This window comes from Microtus oregoni, unplaced genomic scaffold (assembly GCF_018167655.1).
Source record: "Microtus oregoni isolate MIOR12 unplaced genomic scaffold, Mior012 000021F_ref0000039, whole genome shotgun sequence".
Classification (NCBI taxonomy): domain Eukaryota; kingdom Metazoa; phylum Chordata; class Mammalia; order Rodentia; family Cricetidae; genus Microtus; species Microtus oregoni.
The window spans coordinates 69,353-85,080 of NW_024543080.1; the positions used below are offsets into that span (position 1 = coordinate 69,353).

Consider the following 15,728-nt stretch of genomic DNA (forward strand, 5'->3'; position numbering starts at 1 on the left):
CTCCCTGAGCACACACAGGAGACTCTCTGGAGCACACACAGGAGACTCTCTGGAGCATACACAGGAGGTTCCCTGGAGCACACACACAGGTTCCCTGGAGCACACACAGGAGACTCCCTGAGCACACACAGGAGACTCTCTGGAGCACACACAGGAGACTCTCTGGAGCACATGCAGGAGGCTCCCTGGAGCACACACAGGAAACTCTCTGGAGCACACACAGGAGGTTCCCTGGAGCACAGAGCACACACAGGAGGTTCCCTGGAGCACACACAGGAGACTCCCTGAGCACACACAGGAGACTCCCTGAGCACACACAGGAGACTCTCTGGAGCACGCACACAGGTTCCCTGGAGCTCACACAGGAGACTTCCTCGAGCCCACTGGCTAGTCTTGCTGGATGGAGTCCAGGTTCAGTGAGAGATTCTGTCTAAAAACCAAGGTTAAAATGGTGAGAAGAACACAGACATCAACTCCGGCCTCCTTGTAGAGACAGTGTCTACACCCTGTCCACAGGAAAGACATTTTCTGTCCTGTACTGATAAAAGGAGTTCATAGCTAGAAGGGATGTTAGCATGGTGTATTAGAAGAAAGTGGTAAGCACTTCCTAACTGTAATTCAAGGACTCATAGTTCCTCCTTTTAAGGATTTATTTATTTTATGATTATGGGTGCTTTGCATATACACATGTGCATGCACACACACGTGCACTGTGCACATACCTGATTCCTTCAGAGGTCACAAAAAGGTGTCAGATCCCCTGGAACTAGAGTTGCGGGTGGTTGTGAGCTGCTGTGTGGGTGCTGGGAACTGAACCTGGGTCCTCTGGAAAAGCAGTCAGTGTTCTTAACTGCTGAGCCCTCTCTCTAGTCCCAGGCTCTTATATCTAAGGGATTCTTTTTCTAGGGACTTTCTAAACCACAGAGAAAAAGAAAAGTCCGAAGTGATTAAAAACTTGAGGGACATGGGCAACGGCAAAGTGTGCCCTGTCTTGAAGCGCACCGTCCCTTTCGGAGTGGCCTATCACCACAGCGGTCTAACGAGTGATGAACGGAAGCTTCTGGAAGAGGCCTACTCCACAGGCGTGCTCTGCCTTCTCACCTGCACATCCACCCTGGCAGCGGGGGTCAATCTACCGGCTCGCAGGTAGGGTGTCACTGACACGAACACGTTCCTCCACTTGGTTTGTTTCCTTCAACATTTTAATGAAAAAGTGGATGTCCTGGTATTAGATCCCTCCCTCTTGTGCCCTCTTTCTTGTGTTTTCTGTTTGTGTCTTGATCTTGTGAGGTAGGGTCTCTGTAGCCCAGGCCTCTAACTGGAGGGAATTCTTCCACCCTCAGCTTCCTTCCTAGTGCTGGAATTAGAGGCATGACTTGGTTTGGGAAGCCAGTTTAGTGGTTAGAACCCTGCCTGACTGTAGTAATAAGGGGCGGCGGGACTGAGTCCCCAGCACCCCGGCTGCCTGGCTAGCTTATGCCCGAAATAACAACACACAAACTGTATTCATTTAATCACTGCTTGGCCCATTTCTATCTAGCCTCTTCTAGGCTAATTCTCACATATTCATTTAGCCCATTTCTAATCATCTGTGTTGCGCCCCTAGGTGCGCTTACTGGGAAGATTCTAGCCTATGTCCATCCTGGGTCGGAGCTTCATCGCGTGCGTCTGCCCAGGAGCCAGGAGCATGGCGTCTCTCTGAGGCCTCTGCTCCCGAGAGGAGAGCTGTGGAGTCTGAGCTCACTTCCTCTTCCTCCCAGCGTTCTGTTCTTTTTACTCCTCCCACCTATCTTCGAACCAATGAGGGCCAAGCAGTTTCTTTTTATTTAACCAATGCAATGACCTTCCTCCATCACCTGACTGAATGAGGCCCTGCGTCCAGTCTGCAGGGGAGGTGCTGAATTCAATGGCTTTGTTGTTGTTTTGTTTTGTTTTTTTGAGACAGGCTTTATCTGTCCTGGAACTCAGATTCTCCTCCTCTGCCTCCTGAGTTCTGGGATTAAAGTCATATGCCACCACTGCCCAGCCTAAATGCAATAGCTTTTTTTTTTTAATTATTTTTATTTTTTGAGACAGGTTTCTCTCTGTAATAGCCCTGGCTGTCCTGGAACTCACTTTGTAGACAAGGCTGGCCTCCAACTCACAGAGATCTGCCTGCCTCTGCCTCCTGAGTTCTGGGATTAAAGTCAAATGCCACCACTGCCCAGCCTAAATGCAATAGGTTTTTAAGGTCGGAGCCTCGGTTACTGCTTCATATATTACCAAGCTTGTAAAACTGTATAACTGACTTCTTTATAATTCATGACTGTTTGTTTTCTAGCAAATAATTTATTTTCACAAGATTTTCTTGAATGTTAAGAAGCATTCTTTTCTGCTGGTGTACTTACGGCAGGCTCAGCGTCATAGCCGCTGACTGTGCTGTCACCTATGTTCATAGTTATCTGTTTGTTTGTTTAGAGACAGGGCCACACTGTGTAGACCTGGCTCAACACACAGAAATCCTCCTGCCCTTGCTTTCAAGTGCTGAGGTTAACGCCTGAGCTACCATGCAGCATGGAGCCAGCTTCTTGTTTCTGTATGGTTTTCTGGTTTTCTCCTTCCCACAGCTGTTATTTCTATTGTGGGGTAGAGGAGCATGTATGTCTCCTCATGACTGTGGAGGTCAGAGGACAGCCTTGACGAGTCAGGAGTCAGTTCTCTCCTTCCGCCATGTGGGTCAGGACCTGGGGATAGGACTCAGGTTGTCAGCCTTAGAGGCAAGGACCCTTGTCCAGGGACCAGCCCCTCCAACAGCTTCTAGGCTTTCCCGTTTGCCTAATCCTCATGGTGTGTGATTACCCTAATCAAAGTCACTACATCATTTCCTCCTAGTCCCACATCACTATCCCCCTCTTCCCCACACCTAACTGCTAAACATGCATTTATTTATTCAACCCTCACAATTTATGACTGACATTTTATGGAATTAAAAATCTATAAAGTAATTAACTAGTTTATTGTCACATCAGATAAATGAGTTTCAAAGCCAAGGTTGGAACCCAAGCAGCCTGATTGTGTGATTTCAACAGTGCCGGCTTACCTGTCTCTTAGTGAGGGCTTGGCACCTGCTGAGTGGCTCCATCTTGAGCATGGTGGTCCTCTCCATCTTAGAACTGTTGGTAGTCGCATCTGCATTTCCCCCTTTCATCTTTAATGTCTTCTCTTGTGACTCGGGCTTGACACGTGCCTCAAGCTATTGGCCCTCATCTGCATACTTCTACTCCTGTTCTACCTTCTGTGTAAAATCCAGATTTCTTGGTGGGCTGGGAGGTAGGTCAGTGTCAGAGTGCTTGCCTAACACCAAGAAAACCCTGGGTTCAAACCCCAGTACCACCTAAACCCAGATTTTTAAGACACAGAAGTAGGAGGTGAGCCCACCTGGGAGGGGATAGGAGGCTGTGGAAGTGGATGATGTAGAATGGCGATACACTGTATACATGTCTGGAGTTGTCAGAAGATACAAAGTTAGTTTTTACTGTTCTTTTAATTATGTTCCTCTGTTATCTCTTTGGATTTTAGGTGAGTTTCCAAGTATTCTCTTGTATTGTACTTCTTGTAGCAGTCTGCTTTAATCCAGGGGCTGTGAGTCCCTCTGGGATCTTCTGTGGACATTTATTCACTGATTCTGGGTGCTCTCCTTACTTCTTTTATGTTTGTTTTCTTTAAGTGTTCATCAATCCTAACAGTCTGTTGAGACTTATAAATAAAGGTTTATGATTTATAAGCGATGACAGATTCTTCAATTCCCTTTGAAGAAGAAAGCTGACTACAGACTTGTTTATACCTAGGCAGGATTGGAACTGCTGTTTTTGTAGACTAATCCAGTTGAAATCTGCAATGCCTTACAGTTAAGATAATATCAATTCATAGATTGTGTGCCAAATCTTTCAGTTCTAGGTATAAAATCCAGAAACTATGGCGAACACTGCTATAGACTGCTATAGACCTCACAACTCCAGAGACTTGAGTGCAAGGGATGGCTGTGGTTTGTACTAACCCGTGGCTTAAGATAAGCCACTCACTGAACTTCAACTGATTCTTTCATTAGAAAAGAAGGATGTTGTTAAATATTTAGTAAGCAGAAGATATACTCGAGAACCTAGGACATCAAAGATCTACTTAAATGCAGTTTTGTCTAAAGCTGACATGTCATTACATTTAGTTACAGATAGATTGTGTTTAAAAAGTGGTGTCATTGACATAGAGGATTCCTTTAATTTTGTGCCATCCGTAGAGTCATCCTAAGAGCCCCCTACGTGGCGAGAGAATTCTTAAGGAGGAATCAGTATAAGCAGATGATTGGCAGGGCTGGCCGCGCTGGGATTGACACAGTTGGCGAGAGTATTCTTCTATTGCAAGAAAAAGACAAGCAGCAGGTAACGTCCCACCTGACCAACTTGTGCTGTTGCCCCGTCTTTCTTCCTTTTCTTTCTTGGTCATTGGCCTACCCTCACATGAAACCATCTGTTAAAAACTAACAGCGCAAACATACGCCTGCTTTACCTTTGTAGGTCCTGGAGCTGATAAATGGACCCCTGGAAAACTGCTACAGCCATCTTGTTGAGGAGCTCACCAGGGGAATCCAGACTTTGTTTCTGTCTTTAATTAGTTTGAAGGTATTTTTAAAGGTCTTCTTAAATATGACAGCTATTACCTGAGATAACAGCAGTTTTTCAAAGTTCAGGCAAATTATAAAATATAAAAAAATGTTAGCTTCTAATGTAATGTGAACAGGAACAATCTGTGACATAAAAAAAAAAAAATCTAGCCAGGCGGTGGTGGCGCACACCTTTAATCCCAGCACTCGGGAGGCAGACGCAGGTAGATCTCTGTGAGTTCGAGACTAGCCTAGTCTACAAGAGCTAGTTCCAGGATAGCTAGGACTGTTAGACAGGGAAACTCTGTCTTGAAAAAACAAACCACAAAAACAAAAACAACTCTAAATCTGGGACTGGATAGGTGGCTCAGTGAATCAGAGCTGGCTGTTCTCCCAGAGGACCTGGGTTCAGTTCCCAGAACCCACATGTTGACTCACAATTATCTATAACTCCATTTCCAGGGGACCCAACACCCTCACTCAGAAATATATGCAGACAAACACCAATGCAATTAAAATAAAAATAAATGAATCAGTTTTAAAAAAATACTGTAGACGGTTAGGGTCTATAATGGTAGGGACAGGATACAGCAGGTGACAGACACGTCCGTGGAGCTGGAAGCTGAGAGCTCATATCTCAAACAAGCAGAAGACAAAGAGGGATTGAGTGAGAATGGATGTGGCATTTAAACCATCACAGCCCACCCCCATTGACATACTTCCTCCAGCGAGGCCCCACCCAAGCCGCACTGCCAGCTAGAGACCCCCGTATCTAAACACCTGAGGCTATGGGGAGCATCTTATCCAAAACACCAGAGCTTAAGCCCTTTGGTGATCACAAACTGGACACAGTTCTAGGATATCTTCCGAGTGTGCTAGAGCTTGATCGGATATTACCAGTGATTGTTAATAAAAGGAAGGAGAGAAGCAATACAAAAATGAATGCCCATAACATTTTTATTATCCCTTATATCGGTTTAATATAAGATGACTACTTAAATATTCCCATTGAGATATCATCAGATTTGTAAGAGAGAGCCATTGATCGATCATATCTTACTATAACATGCTGATTTTGGTGAAAATAGCTAATTAAAGTATATTCTAATTCAGAGTGAGTTTATGACTGAATACCAAGTGAAGGGTGTTAGGGTCACTGCTGTAAGTTGTGAATGACACACAGGAGTGGAGGGACAAGGAGCCCAAGGGCAGGACAAGGAATGCAGTGTTTGGAGCTGAAGGATGTTTCCTTGAGTAGTAGTGTGGCTGAAGAGAGGGTTCCAAAAGGGTCTGAGTGGAATGGGGAACTAGCTGGGGAGGGCAAACAGCACAGCTTCGGAGGTAATATAAAAACTGCAGCATTTGGGGGCTGGAGGACGGCGCCGAGGTTACGAGCCAGTACTGTCCTTGCAGAGGACCCATGTCCGGTTCCCAGCGCATTGGGCGATTTGTAAGCACCAGTAGCTCCAGCTCTAGGGGATCCAGCACCTCTGCCTCCACAGGCACCCGTACCCTTGCACACGGACCTCACCACACACAGGCAGCAACTAAAAATACTGAAATAGGAACCAGGTGTGGTGGTGCACACCTTTAATCCCAGCAGTCAGGATACAGAGACAGGTGAATCTCTTGAGTTCAAAACCAGCCTGTCTACATAGTAAGTTCCAGGACAGCCAAGGCTACACAGAGAAACCCTGTCTCAAAACAAAGCAAAACATATAATAGTAATAGTAATAATAATAATAGTAAAAAATAATAACAATTCTTTTTTTTTTTTTGGTTTTTCGAGACAGGGTTTCTCTGTGGTTTTGGAGCCTGTCCTGGAACTAGCTCTTGTAGACCTCTCTTTTTTTAAAAGTGTTATGATGAGAAATGTGTGTACCAGGTGTGAACGTGATGATGTATTTTCCCTTTGCTGTTTTCCTTGTTAATTTTAAATGATGTAGATTTTGTGTAGATTCTGTGTTAATTTTTTCTTCCAGTAGCTTTAATAATAGTGAACAATCTCATTCCTTAAACTAAGGAAAATTTCCAATGATGTCCTGAACTCTTTCAGATTGCAACAAGTCTTGGTGACTTATATCAGTTTATGAACAGTACATTTTTCGGTGTTCAGCAAAAGATTTTATTGAAAGAAAAGAGTCTCTGGGAAATAACCGTCGAGTCACTTAGCTACCTGACAGAGAAAGGCCTTCTCCGAAGAGACAGCTGCGGGGCCTCGGAGGAGGCACAGTGTTGCTTCCACATCACAAAACTGGGCCACGCTTCTTTTAAGGGTAAGTTTACCTAATCTAGGAATCCATTGGAAACAATAAAAATTATGTTGTTTTCTTTCTTTAAATTGAATTTGTGATTTCATATTAGAAACGTTAATCGTACAAACTTTCAGCTTTCAGAAGATGAGGAAATATTTTGACTTGTAAGTAATTGCAGTGTATAGAGAAGGAGATGGCCATGTCTTCTCCCGCAGAGGCACACTACTTAAACCTGCTACTAATAGCACCTTTCTGTGTGTTTTACTTCAGTTTTCAGTATATGCTGTAAATAGGCTTAAGTTTTTGCTTTTAATTAAGTAATTTCTCTTGTTCTAGAACTTGCTCTTTGCATAATTTATAGATTATATCTGAACAAAGAATTTATTTCTTAATGAGTATATTGTAATTTACTTATTGAAAAATAATACATGTGTACTGTTTAAAAAAAAATCTGAGGTTAGTGAGATGACTCAGTCAGTAACGTCTTTGCTCTGCAAGCATAAAACCTGACCTGAGTTAAGATTCCCACATAAACAGCCAGGCATGGCGGCATAGGGCTGCAGTCTCAGCGGTAGGGAGGCAGAGGCAGGCAGGTCCTTGGAGCTTCCGAGGAAACTGGCCCAGCCAACCAGTGAGCTCCTGACTCAGTGAGAGAGTCTGTCTTATACAGTAAGGTGGAGCATGACTGAAGAACCTCCCTTCATCCCCTGGCACACATGTGTACACACACACACACACACACACACACACACACACACACACGGAAACTATCCCAAGAAGTCAGGATTGTGTTATTAGAAGTCCCATACTCCTGTCCCATTTCCACTCCTCAGGAACTCCCACTGTTCCCAATTCAACATTTACTCTTCCAAATACATTCACCCACCACATAACACGTCAGCCTACACTGACCACATACATTGCAGTGGTCCAAAAAGATCACAACACTTAATGGTGGTGTTAGCCATCTCTTGGATGTTTATGCAAGGCAAGGGCAGCGTGTCCCTGGCAGGTGGCGCCTGACTGTATTTTTCTACATAGATACATGTATATATATGTACATTGTTTGCTTTTTAATGTAATTGTGCTTATGAAATACAGTGAAGCCAAGGCAGCACACATTAGTCTTGTAAGAGGCCACTTGTTCATTCCCAGCTGCTCAGCCCCGAAATAACCACACTGAAACTGTATTAATTAAATCACTGCTGGGCTATTAGCTCTAGCTTCTTACTGGCTAGCTCTTACATCTTAATTTAACCCATTTCTATTAATCTGTATATCACCACGTGGCTGTGACTTACCGGCAAGGTTCCAGCTTGTCTGTTCCTGGCGGCAGCTACATGGCATCTCCTTGACTCTGCCCACTCTCTATATATCTCTTCCAGCCTGGCTATACTCTGCTAAGCCATTGGCTGAAAGCAACTTCTTTATTAACCAATAAAAGCAACACATATACAGAAGGACTTCCCACACCATTTCCCCTTTTCTGTTTAAATAAAAAGGAAGGTTTTAACTTTAACATAGTAAAATTACATATAACAAAATGGATACCAAGCAAAAGTTACAGTTACAATATTTATATCTACTTTATCTTTTGTCATAACTAGGGAAAACTATAACTATGATTATATATTCTTCAACTCCATCAAAGACTCCGGAAGGATATAATATTACCTAAGTAAAGAAGAAGTGCATTGTAAGCAACTTCCAAAACTCTAGAATTGACAGAGACATCTGGCTGCCTGGACAGTCACCCAGAGTTCTTCTATATCATTGTAGCATCCATCTTCAGCCTACAGACCAGTAGTATCCCATAGAATTTTCCACAAAGCAGGGAATTTCAAGATCTGTTCTGCCTTGTAATGGCAAAGTCTATCAGTTGCTTTTTTCTACGTCCTGCAAAATGTCTGGCAGACTCTTTCATGAAGCAGAAACCCCAAAGGACCATCTCACCTTTAGGCAAGTTCAGCAGTCATTTCTCTGTGGGTCCTGCATGTCCAGTTCATACAACATAACATCAGGCAGTCCAGGCAAGAGCAGTTTCTTGCCCAAGTGACTAGCAAACTCCATAAGGAGCTTCTTTGGTGCCCATCTTCCTTTTGAAGTTATTGGTGCTGCCAAGAGCAGATGTGTCTCATTGTCATGAAAAGTCTAAGTTATCAAAACATTTTAAATGCCATATTTTGAAGGTCACTGAAAGATTTGAAGAATGCCTATCTAACTGAAATATATCTCTATATATCTAGAAAACCTAACATGACTATAAGCTTGACTATTATAGATGACTAATGATTAATTTGTATTTCTTAAATATACATTACATTTTTAAATGAGCTGCACTAACACAATACCTTAATCAAGAGCAGAAATATACATATAATAAAATTGACCTTAAATTTGTATCAATAGACCAAGATCCATACCAGTGCAAAGTATCCATCTCTATAGCATATCCCCCTTTAAATGTAAACAAACATTTATAAACAATCATTTAGGAAATTTGGGTGTAGTTCTCTCCAAACTGATTCCTGCTTTTTGTTGGACGAAGTAATTTTTGGGGGTGTTTACAGTGACCTCGGGCGGGTGTTGGTCTATCAAACCACATTAATCTGGAAGGATTCCACAGGTTTTCATCCTCTGTAGAAACAAAAGAAGCAACAAATCCTTAAACCCAAATGCTGAAGTCATGATATCTTTAAAATATCTATGCTGGTTTATCTTAGCATCCCATGCAATGAACTATCCCTCTGTACTTAGCTCCTTCACAGTCAAAAAATTCAAAGAAAACACAATAATATACATAATCCAAACTCTCTGTGTATATTCCATCTTTACATGGATTATTTTTCTTATTACTTTTTATAAAGGTTTAATATTTATTTTATTATCTTTACTCATTTAATCTATGATTGTCTGTGCTCTTTTATATTACATTTACTGTCTCTTTACTCTTTTTTTCTCTCTCCCAAGACTACATACATTTATCCAACACTGTGACTTGTTTAGAGTTCTTTTATGTCTGAATCTGTACTATTGTGTATCTGTAATCCTTTTCTGTCCTAGAGAGCTTTTAAAATTGTAAGCAGCTTGGTCATAGTGGCCCTGGATGCTGGCTCTGCCTCTCTTCCTTTCAATATGGCAGAAGTACCATTACTGCCAGCTCTGGGACTTCCAGGTAGGAACTGTGCTCACCACTTTAACTCTGAGAATGAGCATGCAGCATATAAACCCTTTTTATCTGAATAATAGTTAAATATGCCATGCAGTGTACTGCGTGGCCTGGAAATATCTCTGTGTGTGGCAGCAGGAATCCAACATACTCTCCTCCTTTTGCATGCCTAGTAGACCTGATTTTACTGCCTGCTCAGGCAGGGAGTGCTGAGCCGTGGGCATAGTCTCAGCTACTTTCCTCCTTACCCTGAGTGGGCACACAAGCACCCAGGTCCACAAATGCCATTTAAGTGCTTGGCCTCCTGAAAGAGCCAGAGCAGTTTGTGCTGCCATTTTGAAACAGCACCTTTTCTTTCCTTTTGCTACTACTGCCTAATCAGGAAGACCTCTCTTAAAGGAGCCTGTTGCCAGCAAACAGAGCCCATGGGGGGGGGGGGGATGCAGCTAAACTTTATTTAGTGTCTAGAATTCCTTTCCAAGCCCTCTCAGGTTTTATGTGGATTTAGCTGGCACATGTTGCAGTGCCAGTCTGTTGTAGGGAGGCTGCTTCTTTTTTCCCCGGCTGCTCAGACTCTAACTATACAGAAACTATTCATTAAATCACTGCTTGGACAATTAGCTCTAGGTTCTTTTTGGCTAACTCTTACATCTTAATTTAACCCATTTCTATTAATCTGTATATCACCACGTAGCTGTGGCTTACCTGCAAGGTTCTGGCACGTCTGTTCCCAGCAATGGCTACATGTCGTCTCCTTGACTCTGTCTTCTTTCTCCCAGCATTCAGTATAGTTTTCCCTGCCTAGTTCTGTTCTGCCCTATCAACAGGCCAAGGCAGTTTTTCTTTATTCATTAACCAATAAAAGCAACATATATACAGAAGGATCTCCCACACCAAGACAGGCATTGCACATGTTAGACAGACACACTGCCTCTGAAGGCATCATCACACATGTTAGACAGACAGGCACACTGCCTCTGAGCTACACCCCCAGCTCCCTCTTTTGTTTATGAAACTGGGTTTCACTAAGTTGACCAAACTAGCTGGTCAGCTGTAACCCAGGCAGTCCTTGAATTTGCAATCCTCCTTTCTCAGCCTTCAGGTAGCTGGGATTATATGTGGGCCTGTACTAAGACCCCAGGCTCACGTTCCTTTTATACTGTAGCCATCTGTAATAAGAACATAAAGTATTTAATCACCTTTTATTTATAAACACTTGTATTGTTATGATCTTTCTAATCATAAACAACCGCATGGTTTATAGACTGCTCATCTCAACTTACTTTGGGCCCACATTGAAATCGGGTTTTAGCTAGATTACCAAAAATTGAGTTGTTATATCAGAATTGTCTAAAAATTGGTATATAGTATTAAAATAACCTCCAAAATCATTACAAATATTTGAAGTTCCCATATTTATTTAACTGCTACATAAGATTTAAGTTAGGACCTGAACTCTAGTGCAGTCATAGAAGAGACCTTGGCTGAGATCCTCAGCCAACAAGAATAACAAATCTTTGTATTTGTTATTTTCAATCTTTCAAAGTGTTTGTTTTTATTTCATTACATACTAGAGGCACAAACAGACCAATATCATAGATATCTGTGTATGTTTCATATCCATTCATGTTATTTATGTAGGAATTATTCCAATTTACAAAGCTTCAATGTATTCTTGTTTATGACTCAGTTACGTTTTATTGTTTTTTTAAAATTGAACAAACTAAAACTCTAAGACATTGAATATTTTCAAATTCAAACTAATCTAAACTGACTTTTGATACTGGGTCTCATGAGAGGCAGTCAGGCCTCAGACTGCTGGGTAGCTGTGGTTGGTCTTCCCCTGCCCCACTATCCAAGTCTGCCATCTGAGTGCTGGGTAGCTGTGGTTGGTCTTCCCCTGCCCCCACCATCCAAGTCTGCCATCTGAGTGCTGGGCCAAACAGGCACAACACACGTGGCTGAGAGTAGATTCAGTCATTCCTGGATGTGTTTGTATTTCTTTAGGAGCCATTGATTTGGCCTATTGTGACATTCTGTATAGAGACCTGAAGAAAGGTCTTGAAGGACTTGTACTGGAAAGTCTTCTCCATCTGGTCTACCTAACAACCCCCTACGACCTTGCTGCTCAGTCTGAGCCTGACTGGATGGTGTACTTCAGGCAGGTAAGAAACAGGACTTTTCAGCTCTGGCCACTTTGGACTTTTGTCAAGTGTTAGCCACTGCCTCTCCTCTATTGAAGCGTTGGGATTAGACCTTTCATCTTTCAGGGCTTCTGCCTCTCTTCATTTAGACTATCACATATCAATTATGCAAAACTGTGGCTCTTACGATATTCGCGCACACACACACACATGTCTGTTGGGTTCTTTTAAATATTTATCTGTGTGTGCTCAGGAGGTGTGGATGTTTGTGCATTCCTCAGGAGCCATCCACCTTGGTATTTGGACAGATCTCTCAGTAGGACCTGTGGCTCCCCTCTTAGTCTAGGCTGACCGGCAGATGAGCTCAGCAGCCGCCACGCCTGGCTTTTGACATGGGTTCTGGAGGTTGAACTCGGGCCCTCACACTGTGCAGCAGGAACTGCACTAACTGAACTCTCTCCCAGCTTCACAAAGAGTATTTATTTTATAGCCAGTAACACAGGAGAACTAGCCCTATGTGTAATGAAATCAATTGGTAGGTAAGGTGTTAGGAATTTTTTCTGTGCATAGATTGGCTGAATGAACACACAGGATTACAGTAGGCAAAAATGGCTGCTGACTTCCCCCTCTACCCCCATTTAAAGCTTGAACCCAAAGCCTTGTACATAATAAGTGTGTGTTCCACCATGAAACTACAGCCCCAAGCCCTGCTCTGCCCTCAGCGTTTTAATCTCAGGAAGTTAACTTCTATAGTTGTTAGTCACTTAGTCATTGCATGAGTTTTGAAGCGGTACTGTATGATGCAGGTTTTTCAAAGCCCCTGTGCCTGTTCTTCCTCTTGTAGCTCACTCTAATATTAAACATAATCACAGTCCCTCAGAAGTGCTGTGGCCATGTCTTCATGCACAGTCATTTGCTACCACGGTTGTCGAGCAGAGAAGTGGGTCTCGAACCTGGGATGTTTGGAAGGTGAAATGCATACAGGAGCCCAGGCTTCTGATGCAAGCTGACAGGCTGACAGCTGCAGGGCAGGTTCTTCTACCCCGAGCTTCACACCTCAGTCTTTTATTGTGAATTTTACATGAGGAGAATGATTCTTTCTCCTTGCCACAGGTTAATCATTACCTGGGCAGAGCAGTTCACAGGGAGTACAAAGATACTTTGAAATCAGAACATCATCATCATTTACTATGACATTTCCCCAGTTCCCAAGCCCCATGCCAGCCACTATATTCTTAATTCTTAGCTGAGTTAATCATCCAACAACTTCTGAGGCTTTCACCTCAGAGGCTAACTACCTGCAGTTACAGAAGCATAGTTCAGTGGGTTTCACTCCATTGTCGTACCCTTCCCATTGTTGTGCCTCATAATTCCAATTTTGATATATAAGGCCATAAAGTCCTAGGTTCTTCAGAAACCTTATTCATCATGGCCAAGTTCTTTTCTGTTTCAGTATAATTCTTTTGCCAAGTTTTATAGTCAGGCAAAAAACAATTTCTGCATTTTTCCCAAATTTCCCTAATTCTTTCATCAATCAGGTTTTCCCCCATGACCTTCTTTTTTTTAAAAAAATATTTATTTATTTATTTATTTATTATGTATACAATATTCTGTCTGCGTGTATGTCTGCAGGCCAGAAGAGGGCACCAGACCTCATTACAGATGGTTGTGAGCCACCATGTGGTTGCCGGGAATTGAACTCAGGACCTTTGGAAGAGCAGGCAGTGCTCTTAACCACTGAGCCATCTCTCCAGCCCCCCCCCCCATGACCTTCTTTACAGCTTTAATGCCTGCCTGCTCTATCAGATCAAGAAGACTCATATTGTACAGCACATCCATATTTTCAGACGCCACTAGTGTGGAAAGAGAAAGAGAACATGGAGAACAAGTGCACTAGTAGAACTGCTATAACCAGAATTTGTAACACTGACAAATGCGTATGCAGACACCATAGAAGCAGTCCTTGGGACCGTAGGTGTGTTCTCCTTGGCCCTCAAGTAACAAGCTCATTTAGCTGCCACTGGGTTGTATAGAGGGAATTGCTTCCTGCATCTCAGGAACCACATGTGGAGGGGGCTGTGCTTTGCCATCTCCAGCACCAAGGATGGAGATGCGATCTGAGGAATGCAGTAAGACGGTCATTAGAGCATGCTCACACACCAAGACAGCTGTGACATCTCTAGGCTGCGCAGTTCTATGGAACCACCATATACACCATCATGTATAGTCTGGTGTTGATGAAATATTGTTCTGCTTATGATGATAATTCTATAAAGTATGTTGTCTTCTGATCTTATATTTTTAAAGTTTGTAATATTTGTAAATAAGTGTCATTTTTTTCTTATCCATTACAATTATGAAAATGTGACTTCAAAATTAATACTGGATTTGGCTCAGATGACAGACTTGTAAAGCTACAATTTTTTGTGTGTGTTTTATTCCTTTTCTGTGTAGTTTAGTCAGCTCAGTCCAGCAGAGCAGAATGTAGCTGCTCTCCTTGGAGTCTCAGAAAGCTTCATCGGGAAGAAGGCATCAGGACAAGCCATCAGAAAGGTGCGGCGTCTCTTGTCTCCTAACAATGGGCTCAACAAAATTAGTGCATCACCCCCTTTACTGACCTGATCCTTTTGTTTCCTAGCACGCGGGAGATAGAGGTAGGTAGATCTCTGTGAATTCGAGGTCAGCCTGGTCTACACAGTGCATTCCAGGCAAGCTAGAGCTACACAGTGAGACCCCGCCTTTAAATAAAAACAAAAATTATTAATCTGTTTGGCTTATTATAAAATATTTTCACAATATCATATAACTGTATATAAGTTCAATTTGAAATGAATGTTTTGTAATATATATTATGCACACAGATTTATATATGTAGCTTGTGTGTATGTGTGTGTGTGTGTGTGGTGCTGTTGAAACCTAGATACTTGCACAGACTAGGTGAGTATTCTGCCACTTAGCTTCCAGCTCCTAAACACACCAATATAAAGTTATTTTCCAGAAACTTTATATGAGCTGTCCTACCTGATGTTACAAATTCTGCACAGGAGGAATCTGAATTTTGTTGTTGTTGTTGTTGTTATTTTATTGGTCTCAAAAAGCTCCCAATGCTCCCTGGAGATAGGCAGGCAGATTTCTGTGCGTTCAAGGCCAGCCTGGTCTACAGAATGAGTTGCAAGGCAGCCAGGACTACACAGAGAAACCCTGTTCTAAAAAAACAAACAAAACAAAACAAAAACGAGAAAAAGACAGACAGACAGACTTTACAATGTTCAGATTTGATCTTTTACTTTGGAATTGTCTATGGCTAGATTTTTGAAATGACGAATACAAATATTCCTTTAAAAACTTTTATATTGGGGCTGGAGAGTCCTAAAGAGCACTGGCTGCTCTTCCGAGGACCTGGGTTCAATTCACAGCACCCACATGGCAGCTCATAACTGTCTCTAACTCCAGTTCTAAGGGATTTGGTACCTTCACACCAATACACATAAAATAAAGTTAAATAAAATTTTTAAAATTTTACA

At 42.4% G+C, this 15,728-nt stretch overlaps 1 protein-coding gene across 4 annotated transcripts in view; it reads left to right on the plus strand.

Annotated features, from left to right (window-relative positions):
* Positions 1–15,728, plus strand: part of LOC121460927 (helicase POLQ-like) — a 42,860-nt gene that overhangs the window by 15,559 nt on the left and 11,573 nt on the right. For all 4 annotated transcript variants that reach the window (XM_041671613.1, XM_041671614.1, XM_041671615.1 and 1 more), the window contains 6 exons: positions 907–1,146; positions 4,274–4,415; positions 4,551–4,655; positions 6,693–6,912; positions 12,068–12,225; positions 14,659–14,757. In XM_041671613.1, coding sequence (XP_041527547.1) covers positions 907–1,146; positions 4,274–4,415; positions 4,551–4,655; positions 6,693–6,912; positions 12,068–12,225; positions 14,659–14,757 — 964 coding nt within the window. The remainder of the gene's footprint in view (positions 1–906; positions 1,147–4,273; positions 4,416–4,550; positions 4,656–6,692; positions 6,913–12,067; positions 12,226–14,658; positions 14,758–15,728) is intronic.